Consider the following 23,530-nt stretch of genomic DNA (forward strand, 5'->3'; position numbering starts at 1 on the left):
TCAGCTATACAGCAAATCTTAACAAAATTCTGCTGTGTGCAAAGCAAAAATCTCTCTGCTGGCAAGAACACCTTGAACTTGAAAGTTGGAATCTATAGCAAGTTAGACTGTGGCAAAATGACCACTCCTGATGATAGGGCAGGCTAATGCCATGTATCTTCAAAATTTCAGGTTGTGCTGTGCTGTGTTAGTGCACACCCAGCAGCTCTTGTCACCAGTAATTACTGTCCCACAGCAGCTCCATAAAAATACTCACCAATTAACTAATTTCATTTTGACATTTCTGGAAAGAGAAGAGGGGAAATATTGATGTCTCCAAACCACAGCCAGCAGCTGACACACATCTTCTTTCCATCCAAAGGAGCTGCTGTCAAATGAAGTGCTTAAAAAGGTATTTGAGGTGGTTCTTGAGAACAGAGGACATTGCAGAGCCTTCTGCCAGCATTAACTCCTGAGGTGCCATAAGGATGAGTACAAATGAAAAATATCCCTCAGTGGCAAGAAATGACAGCTTGACAAAAGTACTCTGAAGGTGGGCAGTGTTTTAAGGACTAAAAGAATTTTGAGAATAGCAATTGCCTCGAAAAAAATAAACCAAATCTTGACTTTTTCAGCAATATGCACTAAATATTTAATAAGGAATCCTGGAGCTCAGAAAGGTTTAAGACAGTGTGATAGAATATTGAACTAATAAGCTCCTTCAGTAAGCCTCTAAATACGTATAGTTAAACACTACCTAGTTTATTTTAATTATTTAACACAGCAACTGAAGGAGGTTAATGTGACCCAGTGGACTTGTTTATGTTGAAAACTATTGCCTCTCCTTACTCAAAAATCTGCATGCTGAGCTGCATCATAGCACAGAGTACAAGGGAGCCATAAGGAATAGAGGTTTACAGCTGCTCACTAACATCCAAATGAGAGCATTTATACCAGGGCAGTGACTGCATGAAGGAACAACTAATAAAAAAAAAATATAAAAATCAGGCCCATTGACTTTGCTGATATCACTGGAAAAACTTATACATCTTAGTTAGGTGTTGAGAATATACTTGATGTGTTCCTTCACTAAGCCATTGGAAGGAAGGAAAAGAACCTTTCAGTTCAAAAACCCCAAAGTGTATCTGTTAAAAAAACAGAATGGTGGGGGGAACCAGTTTTGAGATCTTCCATATGCAATAATTAAAAAACCAAACTGAAAAAATCCAAAACCAAAACCATTCATGGCCCCACCAGAGGTGTGGGGGGAAAATAATCCAGTTTTAAGCAATCCTAGCTGAGGCCCTGTGTATTCACCTGGATGTCTCTTCCTTGAAAAGACTAAAAGCTAATTTTGCAGAAGTAAAAAAAGAGCTTGAGTTTCATTTTTAACCAGATATCTGGTTTATTAAAGGAGATCTTGTTGAGGAACAACTGTTTCCATTTGACCTCAGGAAAGCAAACACAAGATGAGGTTTATGCTCCTTATGCATGGCACAGACCATAAGTCCAGTGTGTGTATGATATGCCAACAAAAAAGGTGGTTTAATTCTGCAGCATCTTTGACTATTTCAGAGCAATGCTCAGAGCCATCATTTTGATTCTACAAACTCCAATTTGTTCAACAAAGGTTGCTAAAGACTGAGGAGAAAGCCACAGAGAGCAGGAGGTCATCAAGGATCAGCTGGACTCTTGGAGGATCAGTTGGCAAAAAAAAGGGGTTGAGTTTAGATGCATTCAGAAGGACCAAATAATGGAAATTTTGCATATGCATCTCTTAGAAACAAATAATCTGCTGTGCTGGAGCAATCCCATCAGCAGATCCATGCAGGAATCCAGCTCTGGGAAGTTCTGCTGACTTCAAGCTGCAGCATCCTGCCCCAAGGATGATAAAATACTTTTATTTCTTGACTCTTTGCCACCCAATCTCTCCCCACCACCATGACCTTCTTTGCAGTTATAAACAGGGGTGGATGTGACAGTGATTTGTTTCTAACTCAGTGAAAGATGTGGCCTTTCAAACACTTTCTGAGATCTGGATGCCTCAATTCCACAGCTGTTGGATCTCTAGCATTTAAATAAGAGATTTGGCTTTTGTGTTTTGTCTTCTAGAAAAACAGAACTTCATGAAAATGACTGAGCTCTAACTAAAAGCATACAAAGCTGAGATAAAACTAAGCCAAAAGCACCAAATCAGATCAGCATCATCTTCAGTCATGTAAAATCTCAGGACTGGGGAAATCAGTGGGGCAGAAACAAAAAGGGAAGCTCATCCATACAAAAAGAACATTAAAAAATAATTAGCAATTCAAACGTTTTATCTGAGAATGAACCCTCGAGGTACCACAGCCTTTTTACCCCAAGTCCTGAATAAAAATAGCACACTTAAGTCTAAATTTTGTTGGCTTATTTTTCCTTTTCTGCAGGATTTTCATTACTGCTTTCCTTTAAAGCTCTCCCAAGACTCAGTTATGTGCCCGGAGAGCTTTTAAAGGAAAAGAGCTTACTTGCCTGGCATCTCTTTCCAGCCTCTCTTAGCTCTAATTACAAGGTAATGATTAAAAAGACAAATGAGTTTTATCATTGTATCCTTGGCCTTTTGGAAATGAAAAGAAAGAAAGAAAAAAGCAAACAAAAAGCCCCTAAACCACCCCAAAAAAGTCAGTGGAGCTTCCAACCTTAGGTAAAATGTTGAAGTCAGCAGCTTGTACTGGGAGAGGAAGAAAGAAAAGATGAAATCCAATTTACAACAAAATTTCACTATGAAGCTCAGATGCCTCGTGGCAGTCTTGCTTTAAGTGCAAAGTTGTGCAGCATGCAGGTGACATAATTAGGTCATTGGGGGCAAGGCTTCTTAGAACTATTACATAAAGAAACCCATAAAAATTATCAAATTAGACTTTCTCCAGGTTTTCAGGAAGGGTCAAAACAATGACTCAGTAAGTAACCTGGACTAAGTTCTTCCTGGCAACATAAACCAGTTCTATGAGCTGGCTAACTGGTTACTTCCCATCATTATTCCATTCTCATCTTACAATTATTTATGGCATCCTGCTAAGTGCACTTTATAGCTCTGGCACTGAACAGAAACAAGATTAAAGAGATGCAACAGGGAAGCTGCCATTGGTGTTTCCCAGTAATTTCAGGATGAGGAGTGACATTGCTCAAGTAATAAAAGTGATTAATATGAGTCAGACTTTGTAAACAGGTCAAAAGGTGCCCCTGGAGCATAGAAAACCATGACCTTTCCTGCTCATATTTGTTGCTGCTAACTTCAATGGACAATCTTTAATAATCTAAATCCAATGCAACAGAAAACAAGTGTGAGCTGGAAATGAGAATGCCAGTGGTCGTACTGGGAGGGATGGATCCCAGGAATCATGGTCCACACTGACACAACAGCTACAGCTCACAGCTCACAATTGCTCACAAATGTATTTACCAGAGTTTTCAAGCTCCTGCTCTCCTATCACCACATTCTAGATGGACTCACCCCAAATTCAGTCTCACATCTGGCCCAGATCACAGTGGCAGTGCCAAGAAAGCCAGCATTCAAATCACCAACACCTCTTCCCTTCAGAAGAAACCAATTTTTCTGACATTAAACAAACCAAACCCATTTCAGAGATGCTCATCACTTCTTGAGGTGACTCTAAGAAACAATCCTTCATTGACTGTGATGCTCCACTAAGCTGCACCCACAACAGACCTGATTTCTGTCCCCATCCCACATCACTGGCATGGTTTTCATTCTCATCCCCTTCAGACTGCTCAGGCATCTTCTGTGTCCCTTACCAACAACAGCAAGACAAGTGCTGGTTCCAGCCCAGAGATGGATTCACCAGGAAGCTGCCAGGACACACAGGACACACAGAAGCTTTCTCTTAGAGGGGGCAATAAATGTATCTTACTGGTGGTTTTCTTCAAATCTGTAGAAACCCTACCAGATTTAAGGTCTTCATTTGGTTGGATTTGGCCCAGAAGTTTCCAAAGATTACTGAGGAGTCAGTGGTGGTTAGAGGGACTAAAATGGCACATGTCTTGCTCTGTTAGAAATTTTAAGTCCTTCAGGTGTAGAAGTGTTTAAAATGCAAGGTGTACACTGGGAACGAAACCATCTCACAGAGTAAGACTCAACCACCTCTTGTTCTCTGCAAAAGTCTCATTTCCATTTACTCTGGAGCATCTCCTAATGAATTCAGGACTCACTGGACGACTGGTTTGACCAACTAAAGAGATGGAAGAAACAACCTGCTCAGGACAAAAACCCAAAGCACTGTTCTTGCCACCTGTACCTAATCCCAATACTTTCAACATGACACCAACCCAGGAATCAAGTCAAGAGCAGCATTTTTACAACTATTATAGCTACTGCAATTACATCCATCATCTCTTGATTATCCTGCAGCCTTTCCAAATTAATGTACTGGAGAGAATCCTGTACCTATGCCCTTAAAATTCCCAAATTCCCCCTAAGATCCTCAGTTTCATACAGATTATTTCAAGTGCCTGCAAGCTAGAGCTGGTCTGTCCTCTTGGTGGATCTTCCATCAGATGTAACCTGGGGCAAACACAACCCCACTCCCAAAGGGTCAATCACAGAGCTACCTCTAACCAGTCACCTCCTCTGAATGACACCATTAATCCTAATTAAGGAATCCCTTTATTTCTAAAAAATCCTCCTTCAAAGCAATTTTTCCTTTAGGCTTTTAAGCCGAGCAGATAAATCCAACATTTGGAACAGTCCCATAGGTTCAACCAGCCCCAATTTCCAAACTGCATCAGATAAAACACTCAGCCACTGCACATGGCTCGTGTTGATAAGGTCTGTGGCACCATATCTGCAAGCAAGCTCAGGAGCAGGTGAACAAATTGCCACAATCTTGTTTCATTCCAAGATTGAGGGCCATAGCAGGTCAAAGCTGCACTAGCTCCAAGCTTGCATTTTCCCCCACATAATCATTTTCCTTCCTTAATTATGTCCATGCTCCTGCTTAGCACCATCACCAGGACCTCTGCCTGGGATTAAGTCCCTTCTACTTATCCAAAAGGACCTATTGTGGAATTACTATTAATAATCCTGTCACTAAGTGTCACTGCAGTTGTAGGATTCTGGTGTTCTGGGGAAATAATCTGTGTTTTGCTCTCATTTCCTGCTTGCAACAAAAAAGCACCATCTTTATTCTACTCATTTAATACCATATTCACTCTCTACTAACTGCAAGTATTTCTTCTCAATCTTAGAATCACCTAAGAAAGCAGGTGTGGTATTTTCTGAAATATATCTTGCTGCTATTTCAGCTACAGCATTTACCAATTAGTCAAGAACAATTAAATAAATAAATGAAGAAAAAACTCAACTCTGAACATTTAGTTCCAAGAGACCAGAAGTCAAATAATAAAAGAACTCTTACTCTGTCGACTGAAGTTCAGTCTCTACCTAAGTACCCCAAAATGTCACCATCATTACAATTTTAATTTTTGTGGGACTTTCTCCTACTGCACAGAGAGCTTTAATTGAAAAAAAAAAAAAAAAAAAAATCTTTGACTGTACAGACACAAACAGCTGAAAAATACAGCACTGAGGTGAGCTGCCCACACTTTATCCTAGGGAATTGTTAGAGTAGAACTGGATCCCCTTTGAATCCTGCACATATATATAAAATATTATAGGTAAATAATACTCAGCATAAAATCATTAATTAAGAAACATGTTATGTTAGAAAGGCACAATGCTACATGGGATGTTGTTACGTATTTTAAGCAACATCATTTACATTTTAAAGAGGCACAAAAAATTCAGATACTGCTTCAAGTAGCATGAGGAATGTAGGCTTGCTCAAGGTCAAATCTAATTACAAAGCCTGCTAAGATGAGGATCATTTCTTAAGCAGTGGGAAATTAAATTATTTGCCTATGCTATCTAGCAGTAAATACCTGCCTGTTTTAATTGCTGCTGATGTAGCCTGATAAAAACTGGAGCAGAAACCTTCCTGCTCAGTATCAGATCCTTTTGCAGGTGAAGTTCTGCCTGGCATGCAGAGAACTGGGATGGTCATTGCTGCAATGGGACCTACAGAAGCTCCAGGGACACATCACCCCAGCTCTTGGGAGAGCATCCCTGGACATCCCCCAGGGAGAAGAGGCAAAGGCCAAGCTGTGCATCTCCTGGACACGGAGGCAAAGAACAGAAGATTAAGGAGGGTTAAAATCCCATGAAAGCTGGGAGGAAACGTTTTTACTTGGACAGTCCCTCCAACTTCGACAAAAAAAAAAAAAAAAAAAAAAAAAAATAAAAAATAAAAAAAAAAAAAAAAAATTTAAAAAAAAAAGGAATTTATGGCTGTGTTCTGCTGCTGCCATCCAGCGGACAGGTTGAGTAGAAAGAACTTGAGTAAAGATCGATGGTTAACAAGGGCTGAGCCTGAGTCACTGTCAGATTGCTGCTTATTCTGCACCTTCCTGTCAATGCCAGCCCAGACATAAGTTTTCAGAGAAAGTAAAAGAAAAGAGGTGCTGAGCACGAAGCCTTTGTAGCAGTCTGCACCTTCAGAGCAAGGACAAAAGAGGCACTAGGATGCTCATCCCTGGTGCTGCCTGTGAAATCACCCTATGGACTTGATCTGCTTTGATCCTGCAGCTGTTTTAAAATGCTGGAGCTGACAGAGAGATGGTTACACAGAGTTCATCACATGCAGAATCATCAAAAATTGCAAGTCTTCAAATCTATGTTTCCTTGCCATTAAAATGGAAGTTCAGCAACTACCTTACATACACACATGTGAGAAATCCTACCAGCTGCTAATCTGCAGTGATAGGCATCTAAATATCTTGTTAAATTCAGCTTTAAAAGCCCATATCTGCCTTGTTTCAGTACTTGGGAGCAAAATGAGGCTCTGACACTCTGCTATCTACTTAACATCCCCTCAAAGATAACAGAGGGTTCAGAACTGGTAAATGATAGCATAACATTTTCATTATCAACACCATTACTTGGGGATGATGAAGCAGAGCCAGTGACAACTCAAAGCCAACTCAAATTGTCAGGGTACAGGCCACAGGCCACAGAGCAATTTGTGAAGAAGATAAATTTCTGATGCTTCTAGGACTCTACAGCAAAACTATAGGCAAGAACTCCTCCAGCAAATCAAGAAAAGGAGGGAAACAGGAGGGAAACAGGAGGGAAACAGGAGGGAAACAGGAGGGAAACAGGAGGGAAACAGGAGGGAAACAGGAGGGAAACAGGAGGGAAACAGGAGGGAAACAGGAAGGAAACAGGAAGGAAACAGGAGGGAAGCAGGAGGGAAGCAGGAGGGAAGCAGGAGGGAAGCAGGAGGGAAGCAGGAGGGAAGCAGGAGGGAAGCAGGAGGGAAGCAGGAGGGAAGCAGGAGGGAAGCAGGAGGGAAACAGGAGGGAAACAGGAGGGAAACAGGAGGGAAGCAGGAGGGAAGCAGGAGGGAAGCAGGAGGGAAGCAGGAGGGAAGCAGGAGGGAAGCAGGAGGGAAACAGGAGGGAAGCAGGAGGGAAGCAGGAGGGAAGCAGGAGGGAAGCAGGAGGGAAGCAGGAGGGAAGCAGGAGGGAAGCAGGAGGGGAACAGGAGGGAAGCAGGAGGGAAACAGGAGGGAAGCAGGAGGGAAACAGGAGGGAAACAGGAGGGAAGCAGGAGGGAAGCAGGAGGGAAGCAGGAGGGAAGCAGGAGGGAAGCAGGAGGGAAGCAGGAGGGAAGCAGGAGGGAAGCAGGAGGGGAACAGGAGGGAAACAGGAGGGAAACAGGAGGGAAACAGGAGGGAAACAGGAGGGAAACAGGAGGGAAACAGGAGGGAAACAGGAGGGAAACAGGAGGGAAACAGGAGGGAAACAGGAGGGAAACAGGAGGGAAACAGGAGGGAAACAGGAGGGAAACAGGAGGGAAACAGGAGGGAAGTGGACGATTTGGGACGAGGAGAGAGGAAAAGACAAACCTTGTGAGACTGCTGAGAATGACTCCTGTTCCTCTGCCTGCATGCTTTTCATGCCTTCATAATATTTTTGTAAAATTATTACAAGCAGCATAAAATTATCATTTCATACAGATCTCATTTTGTACAGGTAACTTTCCTGAAAAGCTGGGATACAAACAGGACTCCCTCCAGCAAGTCCTGGGTGCTATAAATAATATTAAGGGGAATAACAGGCAAAACTTGGAGCTGCCCTGTGATTACTTACTACACATTGCACAGGCACCAAGTCAGCTTGCTCCAGATAATCTGCAATTCTATCTGCCCTTATTTTCTGCCATATGTTCAGTTCATCTCTGTCTGAACAAGCCACCAAGTCCAGGACCCTCCCCGTGCTTAATTTCAGGAGGATTAATTTAAGATACTTAATGTTTTGTCAGTAAACAGATGTCCTGGATTTGCCTCTAGCCCAAAACATAAAATCTCATTCACCTTTGTAAAAAAATTAACTGTGGCCCTAAAGCCCTGTAATTTGCACACCCATACAAACATTGCAGAAAGAAGATTTGACTTGCAGGTAACATGAAGATTAATCTCAGTCTCTGCACCTTTCTACCAGGTTATTTCTTAACCTTGTAATGAATAGGTAACACTTAGTGTTAACTTTAGCACTTGTTTGGACTCTGCAGGACAGCAGAATGAACTGAAAATTTACCATATATTCTTTAACCTCTGATTTGAGTCAAGAGGGTATTTAATCATTAGCTCAGACCTATTTATCTCCCTCTCCTTTCATCATGCTGTATTTTAAAAATGATTTTTGGGTTTCAATTGGCTTATCAAGTGCTCAAATGATGTCATGAGATCCTGTCTCCACGGAAAGTGATTTCTGCCTTTCTTCTTCCCTTGAAGACTATCATGTCCTGTTCACTTTATCAATCAGCCCAACATTATCTTTCTTTCACAGAGCAGATAGCTGAAGTCATCAGATTTATGCAAAAAATAACAAGCAGCTCTCATTGCCCCAGAGAGCACTTTGCAATTGGATGTTGTTCCTTATACACACTCTCACTGAAGCACAGTGTTTATCCTTGTCTATTTCATAATTCATTCTTTTTATAGTCATCAATTCTTAGCTGAATGCTTTATTTACAGTATGCTATAACATCAATATGCTTTTTAAAAAAAAAACAAAACACACTAAGAAACAAACAACGACCTACTGATTTTTAAACAGATTCAGAAAAGAGGAAAAAGGAAACACAGGGGCATTTAAGAAAATCCTTTAAGACAAAATGGAATTAAGATCTGAAATACATCTTCATATGAAAGTGTAACTCATCTGTTAAAACCCAGGCTTCTAAACACCCCCCCACACCCGTGTAACTCCAGGGATCAGCATCTTCCTTCCATGCTTCTCACCCTTTGTGGCACCTTCAGGACAGAGCAGAATGGCCTTTGCTTCCATTTAATGCCAGGAATTTCATTCTTTAACTCAGCAGGCACTCCACTTTTCTAGGAAGACATGGGATCTACACCAAAACCAGCTGGCTGTTTGGGGGGACCCAGAACATTGCACAGCCAGGTTCTGCTGAAGGACTTGCCTGTATTTTTAAGGTTTCTATCATCCTACTGGGATGCAGTGACTGAATTACCTCCTCTGAGATGAAGGACCCCATTTCTTCTCTTCCCCATCCACACAGGCAAGTGGCAAACCAGTTCTTAGTGGAGCTGCTCATAGAAGAGCAGTGGGAATGAGCAATACCCCCTGTGCCATTACAACCTCTGCTGAGCCTGCCACAAACCAGACACCTTCCCATTGCTTGTCCCCTGCCTGAATTCAGCATTTCAGAACATTCAGCTTCTCTTTGGTCAAGGAATGACCTGGCTAACATTGTTTATTAGCTAAGGGATGTCAGATTGAAAGCCCATGTCATACTTCATAAAAAAACCCACAGGGAGCAAAACTTAGGAGCTGCAAGAATAAAGCATTTAGCATCGAGTGTAAATCTTAATTATTTAAAAACCCTATTTCTTTGCATGGCTTTTTGACCAACTTAACTAAAGGACTCTAGAGTAGGAAAAAAGTTTGGAAAGGAGCTTGCAGGTCATTTCTCACCTTTGATAGGTGTATACCTTCCCTGTAGTTGCCCAGTGCAATCCTGCTGTACTGCTCTGTGGTTTTGGAATAAAGAATATCCCAGCTAAGTCCCAGGCAAGGCAATCTAAATATAACCTCTGGCACTGCTCTGCAATTGATCCCAACTTCTTCCCAAGACCTGGAAGCATTTACTGTGCACACCTGTGTCTCAGCACCCCCACCTGTTAAATGGGAATAATTACACTTCTTTTGTAAAGCCCTTCTTGACAAACTCATTGTGTTGCTTCGATCCCAGCTGCCAGAGTGGAGCTGCTCCAGGATATTGCTGTTTATTTAGGCTGAAGCACTTGGGGCAAAGACCCTTTTGTCGAGAGACAATAGGGAGAGAATTCTGGATCCCTTTTAGCCCTCTGGTAAATTGGTCACTCTGCAGCTGTTCCCACACAGTTCTTGCTACAAGTGAAAGAAAAATGGAAATGATTTTGCAAAACAAACGAACAGAAGAAATCCCTCCTCAGGTCTTGGTTCTGATCCAGAACTGAGTTAATCCAAATCCCTGGATACTGGGGAAGGGTCAGGAAAATGCTTACCACAGTCACTGTTGGATTAGCCTTGTTGCCCCAGAAGAGGACATGTTTTCAGAGTAAATTCTCTTTTCTCTCTAGCTTGGCATGAAGTACCATGTGATACAGTCTGATAAAAGGATGTTTCTTTACATTAGCAGAGCAGACTTATTTGTCAGTTGTAGACTAATTATCTTCACTCCTTGTTTGGGGACTGTAGCATCCCTTTGCAGTAAATTGGATTTTGCTGAGGGCAGCAATTTTACTCTATTATTCCTAAAGAATGTTGACATAAAGTTGGGTGGTTTTTTTTTATTTCCAGTAAAAATAGCATGTGGCAGGGAGAGAAAAATAGCACACACCTGCCACAGTATTTCCAAATTAAATGTCAGACTTGTGCTTTTTTCTGTGTAGTTCAAACAACAACAACAAAACCCAAACACCTGAGCATGAGTCTGATAGTGAGATCCACTGTGTTGTTCCCTCTGCATTTCTGAAAGCTCAGAAGCAGAACAAATTCTGAAAAATTAACTCAATGCGAGGAAATGAATAATCTGTACTATGGGTGGCCACTCCCTCAGCAGGATAACTCATTTGGACACACACAGGCAAGTAACAGTATTTAAAGGCAACTTCCAGTGCAATCAGGCTACTTTTTCCTTTTTAAGCAAGATGAATTTTAGAAAAAAAAAATCAGTTACAATTTAATTCCTCAGTGACCCAGTGATGCTAACTCCAACAGGGTGCACCTAGCGAACAGGGGGGACCTCTTTCTACATTCAAAGTGTTTTAGTTGAGAAATTTCAGTTGATTTAGTTTGGGGTTTTTCTGCCAAAAGGACTCAACACACAGAAATAATTAGCATATCCACAATTTGGACCAGGCTGGATCCAATCTGGTACCTTAAAAAGGTCATAGCTATGAGAGAGGGATCAGAGTGCTCTCTATCAACTTTTATTTCCTGCTATCTAGAAGGAAATCTCCCAGGAAAAAGTTATAGAAGAAAGGATACACAGAGCAGAAGAGAAACTCTAAGCTTTTTAACCCATCCTATATTTATATTTTTGTTTTACAATTGCTTACAATTTCATTTTTGCTCTCAGGCACCAGCAGCCAACATGAAACTAAAATCAGCTCCATTCAACAACCTAAAAACATCTCTTAACATGATCATGAGCTGTTGCACACAGATCCTGCCATTCCACCCCAGAAGAGCAAGAATTTGTTTCTGTGGGGGAAAAAACAAGAAAAAAAAATTAAAAAATCTGTTTATTCAAAAATACTTGCTGCATCTACTTCAAGAAAACATGGGTGTAAAATTAATGGAAGAACTTACATGAAGAAGATGAAAGGAATAAATAATGCTGAGAGAAATCCTGCATCACCCTTATCAGGTCATTATTTTTTTAAACAACAGCATAAATCAAAATAATAATGACCAGCACTGGCCTGGAAGGCTGTTGTCCATCAAACAAAAGTAGAAAGAAAAGGACTAGAGACAGGCCAAACACTAAGCAATAGAAATGTTGATCCTAGAATTTTCCACTCATAACTTCTGTCATTTGCAGGGTATTATTCAAGATTGCCACCCTGGAAGATAATGAATGTCAGGTGTAGTTTCCACTCCTGAGCTGATGGATGGCATCTTCAGCCTGATGAGGAGAGATTACCCTCCTGAACCCTACAGGACATCTTTAATCTCCTGATTTAGAATCCATTGTCCTCCAGCAGTTGTCACTCTCCTGAAGGAATGGATGAATGCTGCCAAACACTGAAAACATTCTAAAATTGTTAGAATTTTGGTCAATGGAATATAAAGATTAATTTTTTTTTTTTTTTTTTTTTTTGCAGATCATAGTGACATTAAAAAAAATGCTGTCAATGTAAAATGAAGAAAATAAAGCCACTGTTTTTACTAGATTTCCCCACTGGCTTCAAAAGAAGGTCACTGATATGGCAGGAAAGAGCTTGGGTTCAGCCTCCTGCCATACAGATGGATTGACTTGGCAATTTGTGTGTGTTAAATGAGACTTTATCCTCTTTTTGCTTCAGAGCCCCCCCTCACCTTTGAAAACATAATGCAGTGAGATACACAAAACCTGCACATTCACCACTTTGTCTGCAATTCTTTTTTTTTCCCCTCTGACTCCTTAGAAAACACAAATCTTTTCATATACACATTCCACACAAAATGCACATTCCTGGCAAACCACACCAGGACTATGTTTTACCCTGGAAGACATCAAATTAACCCTGCATTGCTCCTTACTGTTACCACAGCTCTGCAGCCAAATTGAAGTTGCTGTCAAAATCTGTCTTATATATATTAAAAGATCCCATTGTTATTTAAGGGGTGGGGGGTGGAATAAGAAGTATTTCTTCCTTTTTTCCTTTTTTTTCCTTTTTTTTCTTTTTTCTTTTTTTCTTCTTTTTCTTTTTTCTTTTTTCTTCTTTTTTTCTTTTTTCTTTTTCCTTCTTCTTTCTTCTTCTTTCTTCTTTTTTCTTTTTTCTTCTTTTTTCTTTTTTCTTCTTTTTTCTTTTTTTCTTTTTTCTTTTTTTCTTTTTTCTATTTTCTTTTTTCTTTTTTCTTTTTTCTTTTTTCTTTTTTTTTCTATTTTCCTTTTTCTTGTTTCTTTTTTCTTTTTTCTTTTTTATTTTTTTTCTATTTTCTTTTTTCTTGTTTCTTTTTTCTTTTTTCTTTTTTTTTTCTATTTTCTTTTTTCTTTTTTTTTCTCTTCTTTTCTTCTTTTTTTTCTTTTCTTTTTTTTTTCCCTCTAAAAATAAATATACCACCAAAATTCCTGCAGAGAACTCTACTCCTATTTGTCTTAAAGGGAACCTATTGCTCAACAGAATTGCTTTGCCTGCCTTATTACTTGAAGAGATTACAGCCAGAGCTCTACATTGTAGCTACACTATATTTAGAAGCTGGATAATAAACCACATAAATAACACACTGAATAAAACATTAAGATATAAAAGGCGTTAAATAGAAACAAAGGGCTAAAGCTTATTGTGCACTATCCACGTCTGACCCGGTGAAATACAAAAGGACTCATAATTCTAATTAGTAAAATGTCCCGTTATGATTTAAATGGGGGAAAAGCAAGCGCGGTGCCTCTCTGCGGCCGTGCCCGAGCCCCTTTGGTGGCCCTGCAGGGCCCTCTGGTGGCCCTGGGAGCCGTGCTGGTGGCAACCCAACAGCATCGCTGGAGGAATGAAGCTCCAGCCCGAAAAAAGAGGAGAAAAAGAACGTTTTCCTATTGGTTTTTGGTTTGGGTTGGTTGTGTTTGCTTTTTGGGTTTGGGGGTTTTGTTGAGTTGTTTGGTTTGGTTTTTGGGTTTTTTTTGTTTTTGTTTTGGGGGGGGAGGGGGCTTGGCTTGGGTTGGTTGGGGTTTTTTTGCCTTTTTTTTAAAAAAACATTAATATTTCTAACACAAAACTGCATTTCCAGGCACAGCCTTCACTTAAATAGGTGCAGACCTGTGGCCAGTGTAAGGGTAAGGGAGGAACTTTTCTTCTGACTAAAACAGGGACAGGGTTCTGTCCACAAAGTCCTCCGAGGTGCAAAACCCCTAGAATTGATGTGGAGCAATGCAAATTTGCTTTTAGACCACCTGAAACCCAAACCGTGGGTCAGAAGACATTAACAGGGCTGAATTCCAGCTGATAGTCACAATCCACACACTAAGAGTTTTTAAAAAAATCCATGTGGAGGGTTCTGCAGCCCAAAGTTAAGCCTGATGGTAGATGCTTCAGTCCAGGGATTGCTATTTTGTGCACAAAGGAGCAAGATTCTGCTGGGATGTTCCCAGGATCAGTTCTGCCCCCCTGCCACACAGCTCCCAAATCCAGCATCACCCCCAACTCATCCTCCAGATAAACTGATGGAATAAATGCTCACTTCTTCCTGCTCTACTGATACTACACTCCATGCTGACAAAGAGCATTTCAGGTGAGCATCATCCCATAAAACCAAATCACAGCAGCCCCAAACAAACCCAGAGCTGCCCTGGCAATGCACGACAGCCACTTCTCAGCTGGCTGTAGCAATTAAATGGGCTCCAAGCCCAGTGATGTGACCCGAGGAAGTCTCTTTTCAGTGCTACATCGTTTGTGGATCCTGACTTAACAACCGTGAGGTGAAAACCAGGCTTTTCCAGCATGTTGCTTCCCGCGGCACAGCATGGAATTGATGGTTGGATCGGGACCAGCAAGGAGCCTGAAACACTGCCCGGGTTTAAGCAGCTGAAGGAAAAGCTGTCAGCGGGAAAGACGAAGCCTTCAGAAGGGCAGCTGCCCTGCTTTGGGAGGAACAGGATAAAGCTTGCCCGTGGCCAACACACCGACCCGCACCGTCCCGCACCCCCGAGCATCTGCGGTGCATGGGCTGCGGCAGCGCCCGTGGGACCCGAATGGACCAATCGCAGTATTCCTGCCCGGGGTGCTCGGTATAAAAATGGGTGCCAAAAAAGCCCTCTGGTGGTCCCTCTGGGTGTTTGCCATCGCTCCTGCTCCTTAATCCCCTTTTCTCACCGGAGGACACGGTTAAAGGAGTCAGGTCACCTCCTCCTGCATCCCTGAGCAGGACCACTGAGGATGCTCCAAGGCTGTTTTGGACTGGACCCCCCCATCTCCTGCTGAGTCCAGTTTGGGACTTTTCTGGTCAGGAAGATGTTACCAACTAAAAAGTGTAGGTTCCACATTTACATATTTTTATGTATTTTTAATTTTCCATTATTACTTCATGTATATTACTTTCCATTATTACTTCAAATTTCCTTCATTACTTCATGAAACCTATTCTAGGTTGGTGGGGGGGTCCAACTTTTAGGTCTCTCTTCCTTATCCCTTTTGTCTCTTCCCATGGAAGTGTAGTGAGGGGATAACAGTATCTGTCACCTGGCTCTGGGCTAAAGCCATGACAGTAAATCAGAACAACAAAGTTGGATGAATATTCTGAAGCTTCTTCTCTCCCCAGATGTACAGGGAGCCTGCTGAAACCATCTGCATAAGCAGCATCTTCAGTGAGCTGATGGTAATGAGGAGGAACATTTATCCTCTACCTTTTGCTTAGTTAACCCTGCCAGTCAAAGTGATTACAGTGTTTGAGTGAAAATCAGGCCGTGGCCTCCAAGAGGGGCTCAAGATCCACAGTGCTTCAAAGTAACAGCTTGCTGGACAGAACAAGCTCTTTCTAACAGTTTTTTGATGGAGGTGAATATTTTGCAGAACAAAAGAACAAACCAGGTCTCTCTTAGACTTTGTTGCAGTGAAGAGGCCCTTTTAGTCAAAGGGATTGCTCAATGCCATTCACTTCCACTTTTCAGCCAGAGGATGGTTATTAGGTTCTTAAAGATCTGGTCTGTTCCTGTCTGAATATTGCAGGGACAGCTGTCAAATATCATTCTTTCAGGCACCATCTAACATGACCAAAATCAATAATTGTCTTTTCCCAGATTAGGCTTCTTAAAAATGGTAGTAGTTTGAAAAGAAAAAAGTCAATCCCCACTTTTCATCTTCATTTCTATTGTTTGCTCTTGGGGTTAATAAACTTTCTTAGTTTTAATGAGCAAGCATTTATTCAGAAGTGAGTAGTGCAGGGCTTGAGCCACAGTGATTTTTGGGAGCAGAGACAGTTTGTTCTTAAAACCAAAGCTCTTCTAAAGCATCCCAGGCCCTCAGAGCACTTCATGCCTCATAAACTGCATCCATCTCCCTCCTCAGTACAGACCTGTCAGGTTACAGCTGCTTGACCTAAAGGGACACAGGACAAAGTCTTTGCTAAACTCAGAGCTTGAATTCATCCTTCTAATGTGCTTTGAGACACTTTGGAAAATGTTAACATTGTTTATTGACTGCAAAAATTTTATCTCAATTGCCATCCAAGAACATGTTAATTTCTATTAAGCAAATTAGGCTAATTATTTGCTTTCTACAAAACAAACTACACTAAAAGCTCTAAATTATTTGCTCTCCTGATGAACAAGACATGTTGCTGCTTACAGATCAGATTCCATCAGAGATCTGATCATGTATTAGAAAGTCAATCTAGGTAGCGTGTCAAACAGCAAAGATAAAAGGAGGATGGAAAATGCAGATTTCTTGAGAAGAGCCCTGAAACCCTTTAAATGCTCTGTGGTTCCACACATCAGACACAGGGAGCTGAAGAATTAAAAATGTGCTGACTGTTTCATCTGCTACCTAGAACCATAAGGCAGGGTGGGGGGCACTTCAATGTAAACAGAATGGAAAAGAATATCTAAAAAGGAAGATGACACAGTGGTCAAAAAAGGTGCATTAAGGCTCCAGCTTCAAGAGTGTCTATTTAAAAAAAGAGCTTCACAATCTGACCAAACTATTCATGAAGACCAGAACCAAAAAAATTCTGGTATACAATTTGGCTTAAGAGCTGAGCAGCTTGGGTGTGTTTTACTCTACCTCTTTGATAGAGGGGTAAAAACCTCTTGGTGTCAATTAAAAGCATGCAGTGAAGCATTCAGGAACATTATGTTAAAAAGATTGTCTAATTTACATCACACATAGTGACTGTTCATCATACCAACTCACACCATAGGATCACTACTGCTCTACTATAGTTATTTCCCTTAGGTACACATGCAAAGTACATCTTTAATAGACAAGAATGACTTTTCTTTTTACAAGACTCTTCCCTGACTGACAGGAGCTGCAGAAGGCTGTGGAGTCTGCTCTGAAATGCTCTGCTAAGCAGGAGTTGTTTACAGGAAAGGTCAAGAGGCCCTAATTAACTTGTCACTGTGTATAGACCTTCCTCAGTGAAGTGATTCCACTCATTTCCATAACACCTACCAGCAAACAGTGATGTAGATCATGCTCTAACACTGCATTCACTGGAATCACTTTGGGAGCTTTTGCTTACACGTGTCTGTTATTCTTCATCACCTCTGACTATATTTTGTGGCAAACAGGAGTAATCCACAGCACCAGGGAGTGCAGACCTGGTGATCATAGAATCATAGAATTGGCTGGGTTGGAAGGGACCTCAGAGATCATCAAGTCCAACCCTTGATCCACTCCCACTGCAGTTCCCAGCCCATGGCACTGAGTGCCACATCCAGGCTCTTTTGAAATATCTCCAGGGATGGAGAATCCACCCCTTCCCTGGGCAGCCCATTCCAATGGCTGATCACCCTCTCAGTAAAGAAATTCTTTCTAATGTCCAACCTAAACCTCCCCTGGCACAACTTGAGACCTCTTGTGCCCTCTTGTCTTGCTGAGAGTTGCCTGGGAAAAGAGCCCAACCCCCCCCTGGCTCCAACCTCCTTTCAGGGAGTTGTAGAGAGTGATGAGGTCTCCCCTGAGCCTCCTCTTCTCCAGCCTCAACACCCCCAGCTCCCTCAGCCTCTCCTCACAGGATCTGTGCTCGAGTCCCTTCACCAGCCCAGTTGCCTCCTCTGGACCTGCTCCAGCACCTCAATCTCCTTCCTGAGCTGAGGGGCCCAGAACTGGACACAGGACTCAAGGTGTGGCCTCACCAGGGCTGAGCACAGGGGCAAAAGGGGTGATAAGCTAAGGCAGGGGGGTTTGCATAGCTCTTAGATACACACATTGCTGTGAGTGCATGGAGACCTATATGCAGGTCACAGTCAGTCCTGCTTGTCAGTACTGGAGAGATTTTGGTGAGCAGGTGAGGAACCTTCAGCTCCTACCTAGATTATCTCCAGAAGCAGCCAGGAAAGTGATCAACAGGTTTTCTCATCTGAAGGATGGAGCCTTCCCAGTGCTGAGCTGAAGTGGATGCTGGCATTAGAGCTGGACCCACAGGAGCCTGGCTCAGAGCTAAGAACATTACATATGGATTTAAGGTATTACACCTAATTTAATAATGAGACTACACCACAAATAGCAACACTTGCAGAAATCCTCCATCCAGCATGGAGTGGTACTTGGAAGGCAGTCATCTCATCATGGTGATGCAGCCAGGCTTTTGACCTCTCCTAAAAAGCAGAACTCACAGGTGGCATTTTAACTCTTTCTCTCTCCTGAATTCAGAGGTGACACAGGACTAACTCAGCTACCCAGCTGAAGGACTTGCACTGATATCTTTGTGTTAGTACATCTGTCTGTCTGTGTTTTCTAACAGATGTGTCTGCACTAACCTAGCACACAGATATTGCTTTGAAGAGCCAGTTTGGTCTCTTCATGAAGCCAACCCAGCTGGTTCTGTCATTCATAAGAAGATTCTACACTGAAGATGCACCCTACTTCCATAGTGTGTCCACTTCAGAGCAGCATCTTTCTGTTTGCCCCACTAGACAATTTAGGAATAGAAGGAAGACACCACGAGCTGAACAAAACCACTGTTCAGTATTTGTGTTATTTAGTGAAAGAAGTGGCTAACAGAAGTCTGAGGCCCTTGATCTGTTGTCCACCACAGGCAATGATACTGATGTAAAGTCTCTTGATAACAACTGGATTAAGAGGGAGAAGATAATGATACATTGCAGAGTGTCTTTGGATAAGGATAAATCAAAAGGACACACACAAATCCCAAAGTCCTAGCAGTCATGAAGTGACTCCAAAAAGTGTCTGGCAAGCTTCAGTACATACAATTATAAAAACCATCAAAAATTTACAAAAAACAATATTTTTTTCTTGTTGCATTTTTAAGCCATTGCACTGATTGTAACATGCTGTCAACAGACTCATCAATTATCCATTGCTAAAAAGTGGGCTTTAAACATTCTGTGAGTGGTATTAATTGGTCTCAGTTGCATATAATGAGTTTAAAAGCTCCTACCTGGGTGCCCCCGGGGATGGTGGCCAGAGGCGGACAACAATTTACAGCAGACCATTAACACATAGACCAGAAAGAGCCAGTCAGAGAGAGGCATTGATTTGGCACAGAATCTCATCCTGGAGGCAGAAAAGGAAGCAGTTGAGTGAAAGAATAATGTTAGTAGGGAATAATATAAAAAAAAAATGATGTGGGGAAGGAAAAGGTGAAAAGATGCTGAAAAAAACAACTGATGTGCCTCGTAACAAGGAAACACTGACAAAAAACACATTCATGGCTTGGTTGGGATCAATTCTTTGTTAAGCATGATCCATAATTAGAAGCAATGCAATGACTCCCACTCATCATATTACTCACAAACACATATTTATAATACCACATTATGAGTGCAATACATTCCCATGAATCTAAGTTAACATCTTTGTTTGGGTTTTTCATTAAGATCCATCCACATTCAAATTTAAATGCACATATTTATAACTCGTGCTACATTTTTAAACTGCACCTGCCTCAGAATCATAGAAACATCAGAGAAAAATGTCCTTTTTACTTTGTACTACCCAGGACATGTTTGCTATCAGCTCCCATGTAGCCATGCAAATGAATTGCCTGGCTTTACGACATCTGAAAACTTTCCTGGAGATCAATGTTTGCTGAGGGTGAAACCTTCATGCAGCCAGCACCTCCATCAAATATGTGAGGATTAGGGCAACTGGGCTGGTGAAGGGATCCTGTGAGGAGAGGCTGAGGGAGCTGGGGGTGTTGAGGCTGGAGAAGAGGAGGCTCAGGGGAGACCTCATCACTCTCTACAACTCCCTGAAAGGAGGTTGGAGCCAGGGGGGGTTGGGCTCTTTTCCCAGGCAACTCTCAGCAAGACAAGAGGGCACAAGAGGTCTCAAGTTGTGCCAGGGGAGGTTTAGGTCAGATATTAGAAAAAATTTCTTTCTGGAGAGGGTGATCAGGCATTGGAATGGGCTGCCCAGGGAAGGGGTGGATTCTCCATCCCTGGAGATACTTAAAAAGAGCCTGGATGTGGCACTCAGTGCCATGGGCTGGGAACTGCAGCGGGAGTGGATCAAGGGTTGGACTTGATGATCTCTGAGGTCCCTTCCAACCCAGCCAATTCTCTGATTCTATGATTCTATGGCTCCCTGCTCTGCCAGGGTGTTAAATCTACATTTCAGAAAACAGCTTTTTTAAAGACAACTGTTGTTAGTCTTATTCATGTTGGTGTTAGAACTATGACCACAAAGCCCTGGTAATTTTGCTGCAAAGACGTACAATTAAATCCCTCAGTAGTTTATTTTATGCTATTCATCATATAGAAAGGTAATCTAATCATTTTCTTAAACTCAGTTATGATGATTTATTACTTGTGCATTACATAAATGGGCATTATGCAATTGAACTCTTAGATCCGATGTTCCACACTTTCAGCAAATGCTGTAAGCAGGAATACATCAAATTAATTAAAGGCAATTTATAGATTTGCATAAATTGAACTAAATACTGCTCTCATAGCAGTGACGTTAGTCTGCAGTTAATCAGCACACAGGGATTTGAGCAAGCCAATCATAAGCATGATTATTTGCACCAAAAAATCCTTTGGGAACTTCCTTCCCCAGCAGATTCCAGCTCTGATTCTTCCAACCATTTTCTAAATAATTTTTTAATCTGTATGTCTTTAAAATACCCGAGACTACTGAGCTAATCCAATATTCAGGTGCTGAACAGACTGACAATCTAAAAGAAAAAAAAAAAAAGAAAGAAAAAAATCCCTCACACCCCAGACAGCTCCACTGTGACAGGCAAGTGAAGCACTTAAATCCTGTTCTAAATTTCATAATCACCTCCAAGTGAAACCAAAACAGATCCCATGTTTGCTCATTTAGAAGCACTTGCATAGTTTTCCCTTTTGCATACCACAAAACAATTTTGTGTGAATGGGAAAGCTGATAAAGCCCAAACAAATCACAAATGCACTTACTGGTATCAAAAGTTAAGAGACTGAAAGCCTGTTGATTGTAAATACATTTTAACAAAAAACACAATTTGCAGTTGAGAAAAAAAAATACACTTGTGAAATAGCCAGCACTTTCAGCTGTCTTTGTAGAGTTTACTCGGACCTCAAAAATCTTTTTGAAGAGCTACACAAATACTGGTAAAAAATAAATCACCGTGTCCACGAATTTAAGGAAAAAAAATTACACATGAAGAAGCATTATTTTAAGGACTGTTTGGGAAAAAGGCAGCTATTGGGCCCAATATGTGGCCAGACTGAATGCAAATGAACCTGTACAGGAAAAAAAAACACTGAGGTTCTTTCACAGCCTTTATTAGAGCCTTCTGCAAGTATGACTCAAGCCCAGAAGATAAAGTCATCCGTGGTCCTTGAACACCTTCCAAATACCCTCTTTTGGAGCTCTCCCTGGCTAATCCAGAGCAGCTACACCTCAGCTGATAAACCAGGACCTCATTCACCTCTTGCACCCAGCTGAACCACAAAATGCTACTGGGACTGAGTCACTGTGAAGCCAGCAGAAATGTTGCTATTGCTGTTGATCCAATATTTATCTAAGGAAACTGCCCAGTAGGATTTGAAATCAACCTACCATTCCAGATTTTAATCACCCAAATCTTCCCCAGGTAGCAACCTCATTTTCTTCAGGAGACAGCTGGATTTAAATTCAGTTTTCTTGCTTTCCCCCTGAGAAACAACACAGCCTGCACCCCATGGACCAGTTACCACTAAAATCCTCATCTTCTTGTCTTGCAGGGCCATCCCTCAGCTCCTCTGAATGCAAACACATCCATTTGATACAGGTACCAGTGAAAATCCCAGCTCTGGCATCCCTCCATGGTACCCTAATGAAGTCAGGGGCCTTCCTTCAGCTTTCCTGAGGTGTCACTGACAGCAGGATTTAACTCTTGGGATTAAATACCACAGGCTGGTCATTCTGAGCATGCCCTTTCTGGTGTGAGTGGGTGGAAGGGTCCCAGATCATGCTCAACAGCTGCTGTTCCTGCATGTCAGTGACCCCGGGTGTTCCCACCATTCCCAATGCAGGAGCAAAGGTGGTCTCAGTGGGAATGGTTGTGTGCTGACTTCATTCCCAAACCTTTCCCAGATTATGAGTTTGGATATTTTGAAGCCACAGTCCTGATGTTTGACAGGGAATGTGAATCCAAGTTTCATCATTTTAACAGGGTAACCCTGCTCTTTTGTAACTATATTCAAGCCCAGGAATAAGTGTGTCACTAGAAAGCATCAATTTAATTACAGCCAAACTGAAAGGCTGCTAAAACCACCCAGTGCCATCAAAATTATACATTTGCAGACTTGGGTCTGACTTGCAGATAGGCAGGACTCAAGTCTTCAGCCCACTAACATAAAAAATACAAAAGGATCTTTAAAAAAGCTGGGAAAAACCCCAAAATTTGGCAGAGAGATGCAGCAAGGGGTGCTGAGCCCTTCAGCATCAGGGGGCTGCTGCTTTCAGAAGTGTCAAGCCTTCATTCTCTGTTGGATTCAAGTGGATATTGTTGCTAACCAGAACAGCAAATCTTCAGTGTCATTTGAAAGATAGAAAGTGCTCTTACCTTGGGGACTTTGCAAGAATTTTGTTCCAGTCAAACACAATTATTTCAGTGTGTTTTTCATAGTTATTCCAGATTCCCATTTGCGGCAGCAAATAAGCCTTTCTGCATTTCAGAATTTTCCCTTCTCTTTGGGGACCTAGAAAGAAAGCCATATTACACTGCAATTAAAGGCTGGAAATGGTGCTGTGAAATAGAGCTTTGTCACCAAAATCGTTGTTTCACAGTGCCATCTACAGTGCAACCCAAGGCAAAAGGCAGCAGTCAGGCTGCTCTTTTCACTCGAGTCCAGGAGCACAGAGAAACTGTGATGAGGCAGCTCTGAAATATCCCTACATTAACTACAGACAGGGTTCACCATACTGGAATTACAAACATAATGTGCACACCTCACTTTGCCCTTAAAACCGTGTGCTCTCTCAAGTGCAAAGAGATTTCCACTTGATTACTTGAAACCTCCAGCCATCTGAGCCAGAGATTGTCAGACAAGGGGGAAAGAAATTTCATTGTCTTCAAAAAGATTTGATCAATGCCTCAGGAGCAGAGGGGCTGTGGGGTCACATCCATAGGATCC

General features: G+C 41.8%; 1 protein-coding gene across 2 annotated transcripts in view; it reads right to left on the reverse strand.

The window, feature by feature from the left end:
- Positions 1-23,530, reverse strand: part of TAFA4 (TAFA chemokine like family member 4) — a 73,770-nt gene that overhangs the window by 26,521 nt on the left and 23,719 nt on the right. For both annotated transcript variants that reach the window (XM_071756263.1, XM_071756264.1), the window contains exons 2-3: positions 22,960-23,095; positions 19,363-19,478 (exon numbers count right to left, since the gene is read on the reverse strand). In XM_071756263.1, the coding sequence (XP_071612364.1) occupies positions 19,363-19,478; positions 22,960-23,039 (196 nt within the window). In that variant the 5' untranslated portion in view covers positions 23,040-23,095. The remainder of the gene's footprint in view (positions 1-19,362; positions 19,479-22,959; positions 23,096-23,530) is intronic.

The sequence above is a fragment of the Heliangelus exortis genome, chromosome 12, assembly GCF_036169615.1.
Source record: "Heliangelus exortis chromosome 12, bHelExo1.hap1, whole genome shotgun sequence".
Classification (NCBI taxonomy): Eukaryota; Metazoa; Chordata; class Aves; order Apodiformes; family Trochilidae; genus Heliangelus; species Heliangelus exortis.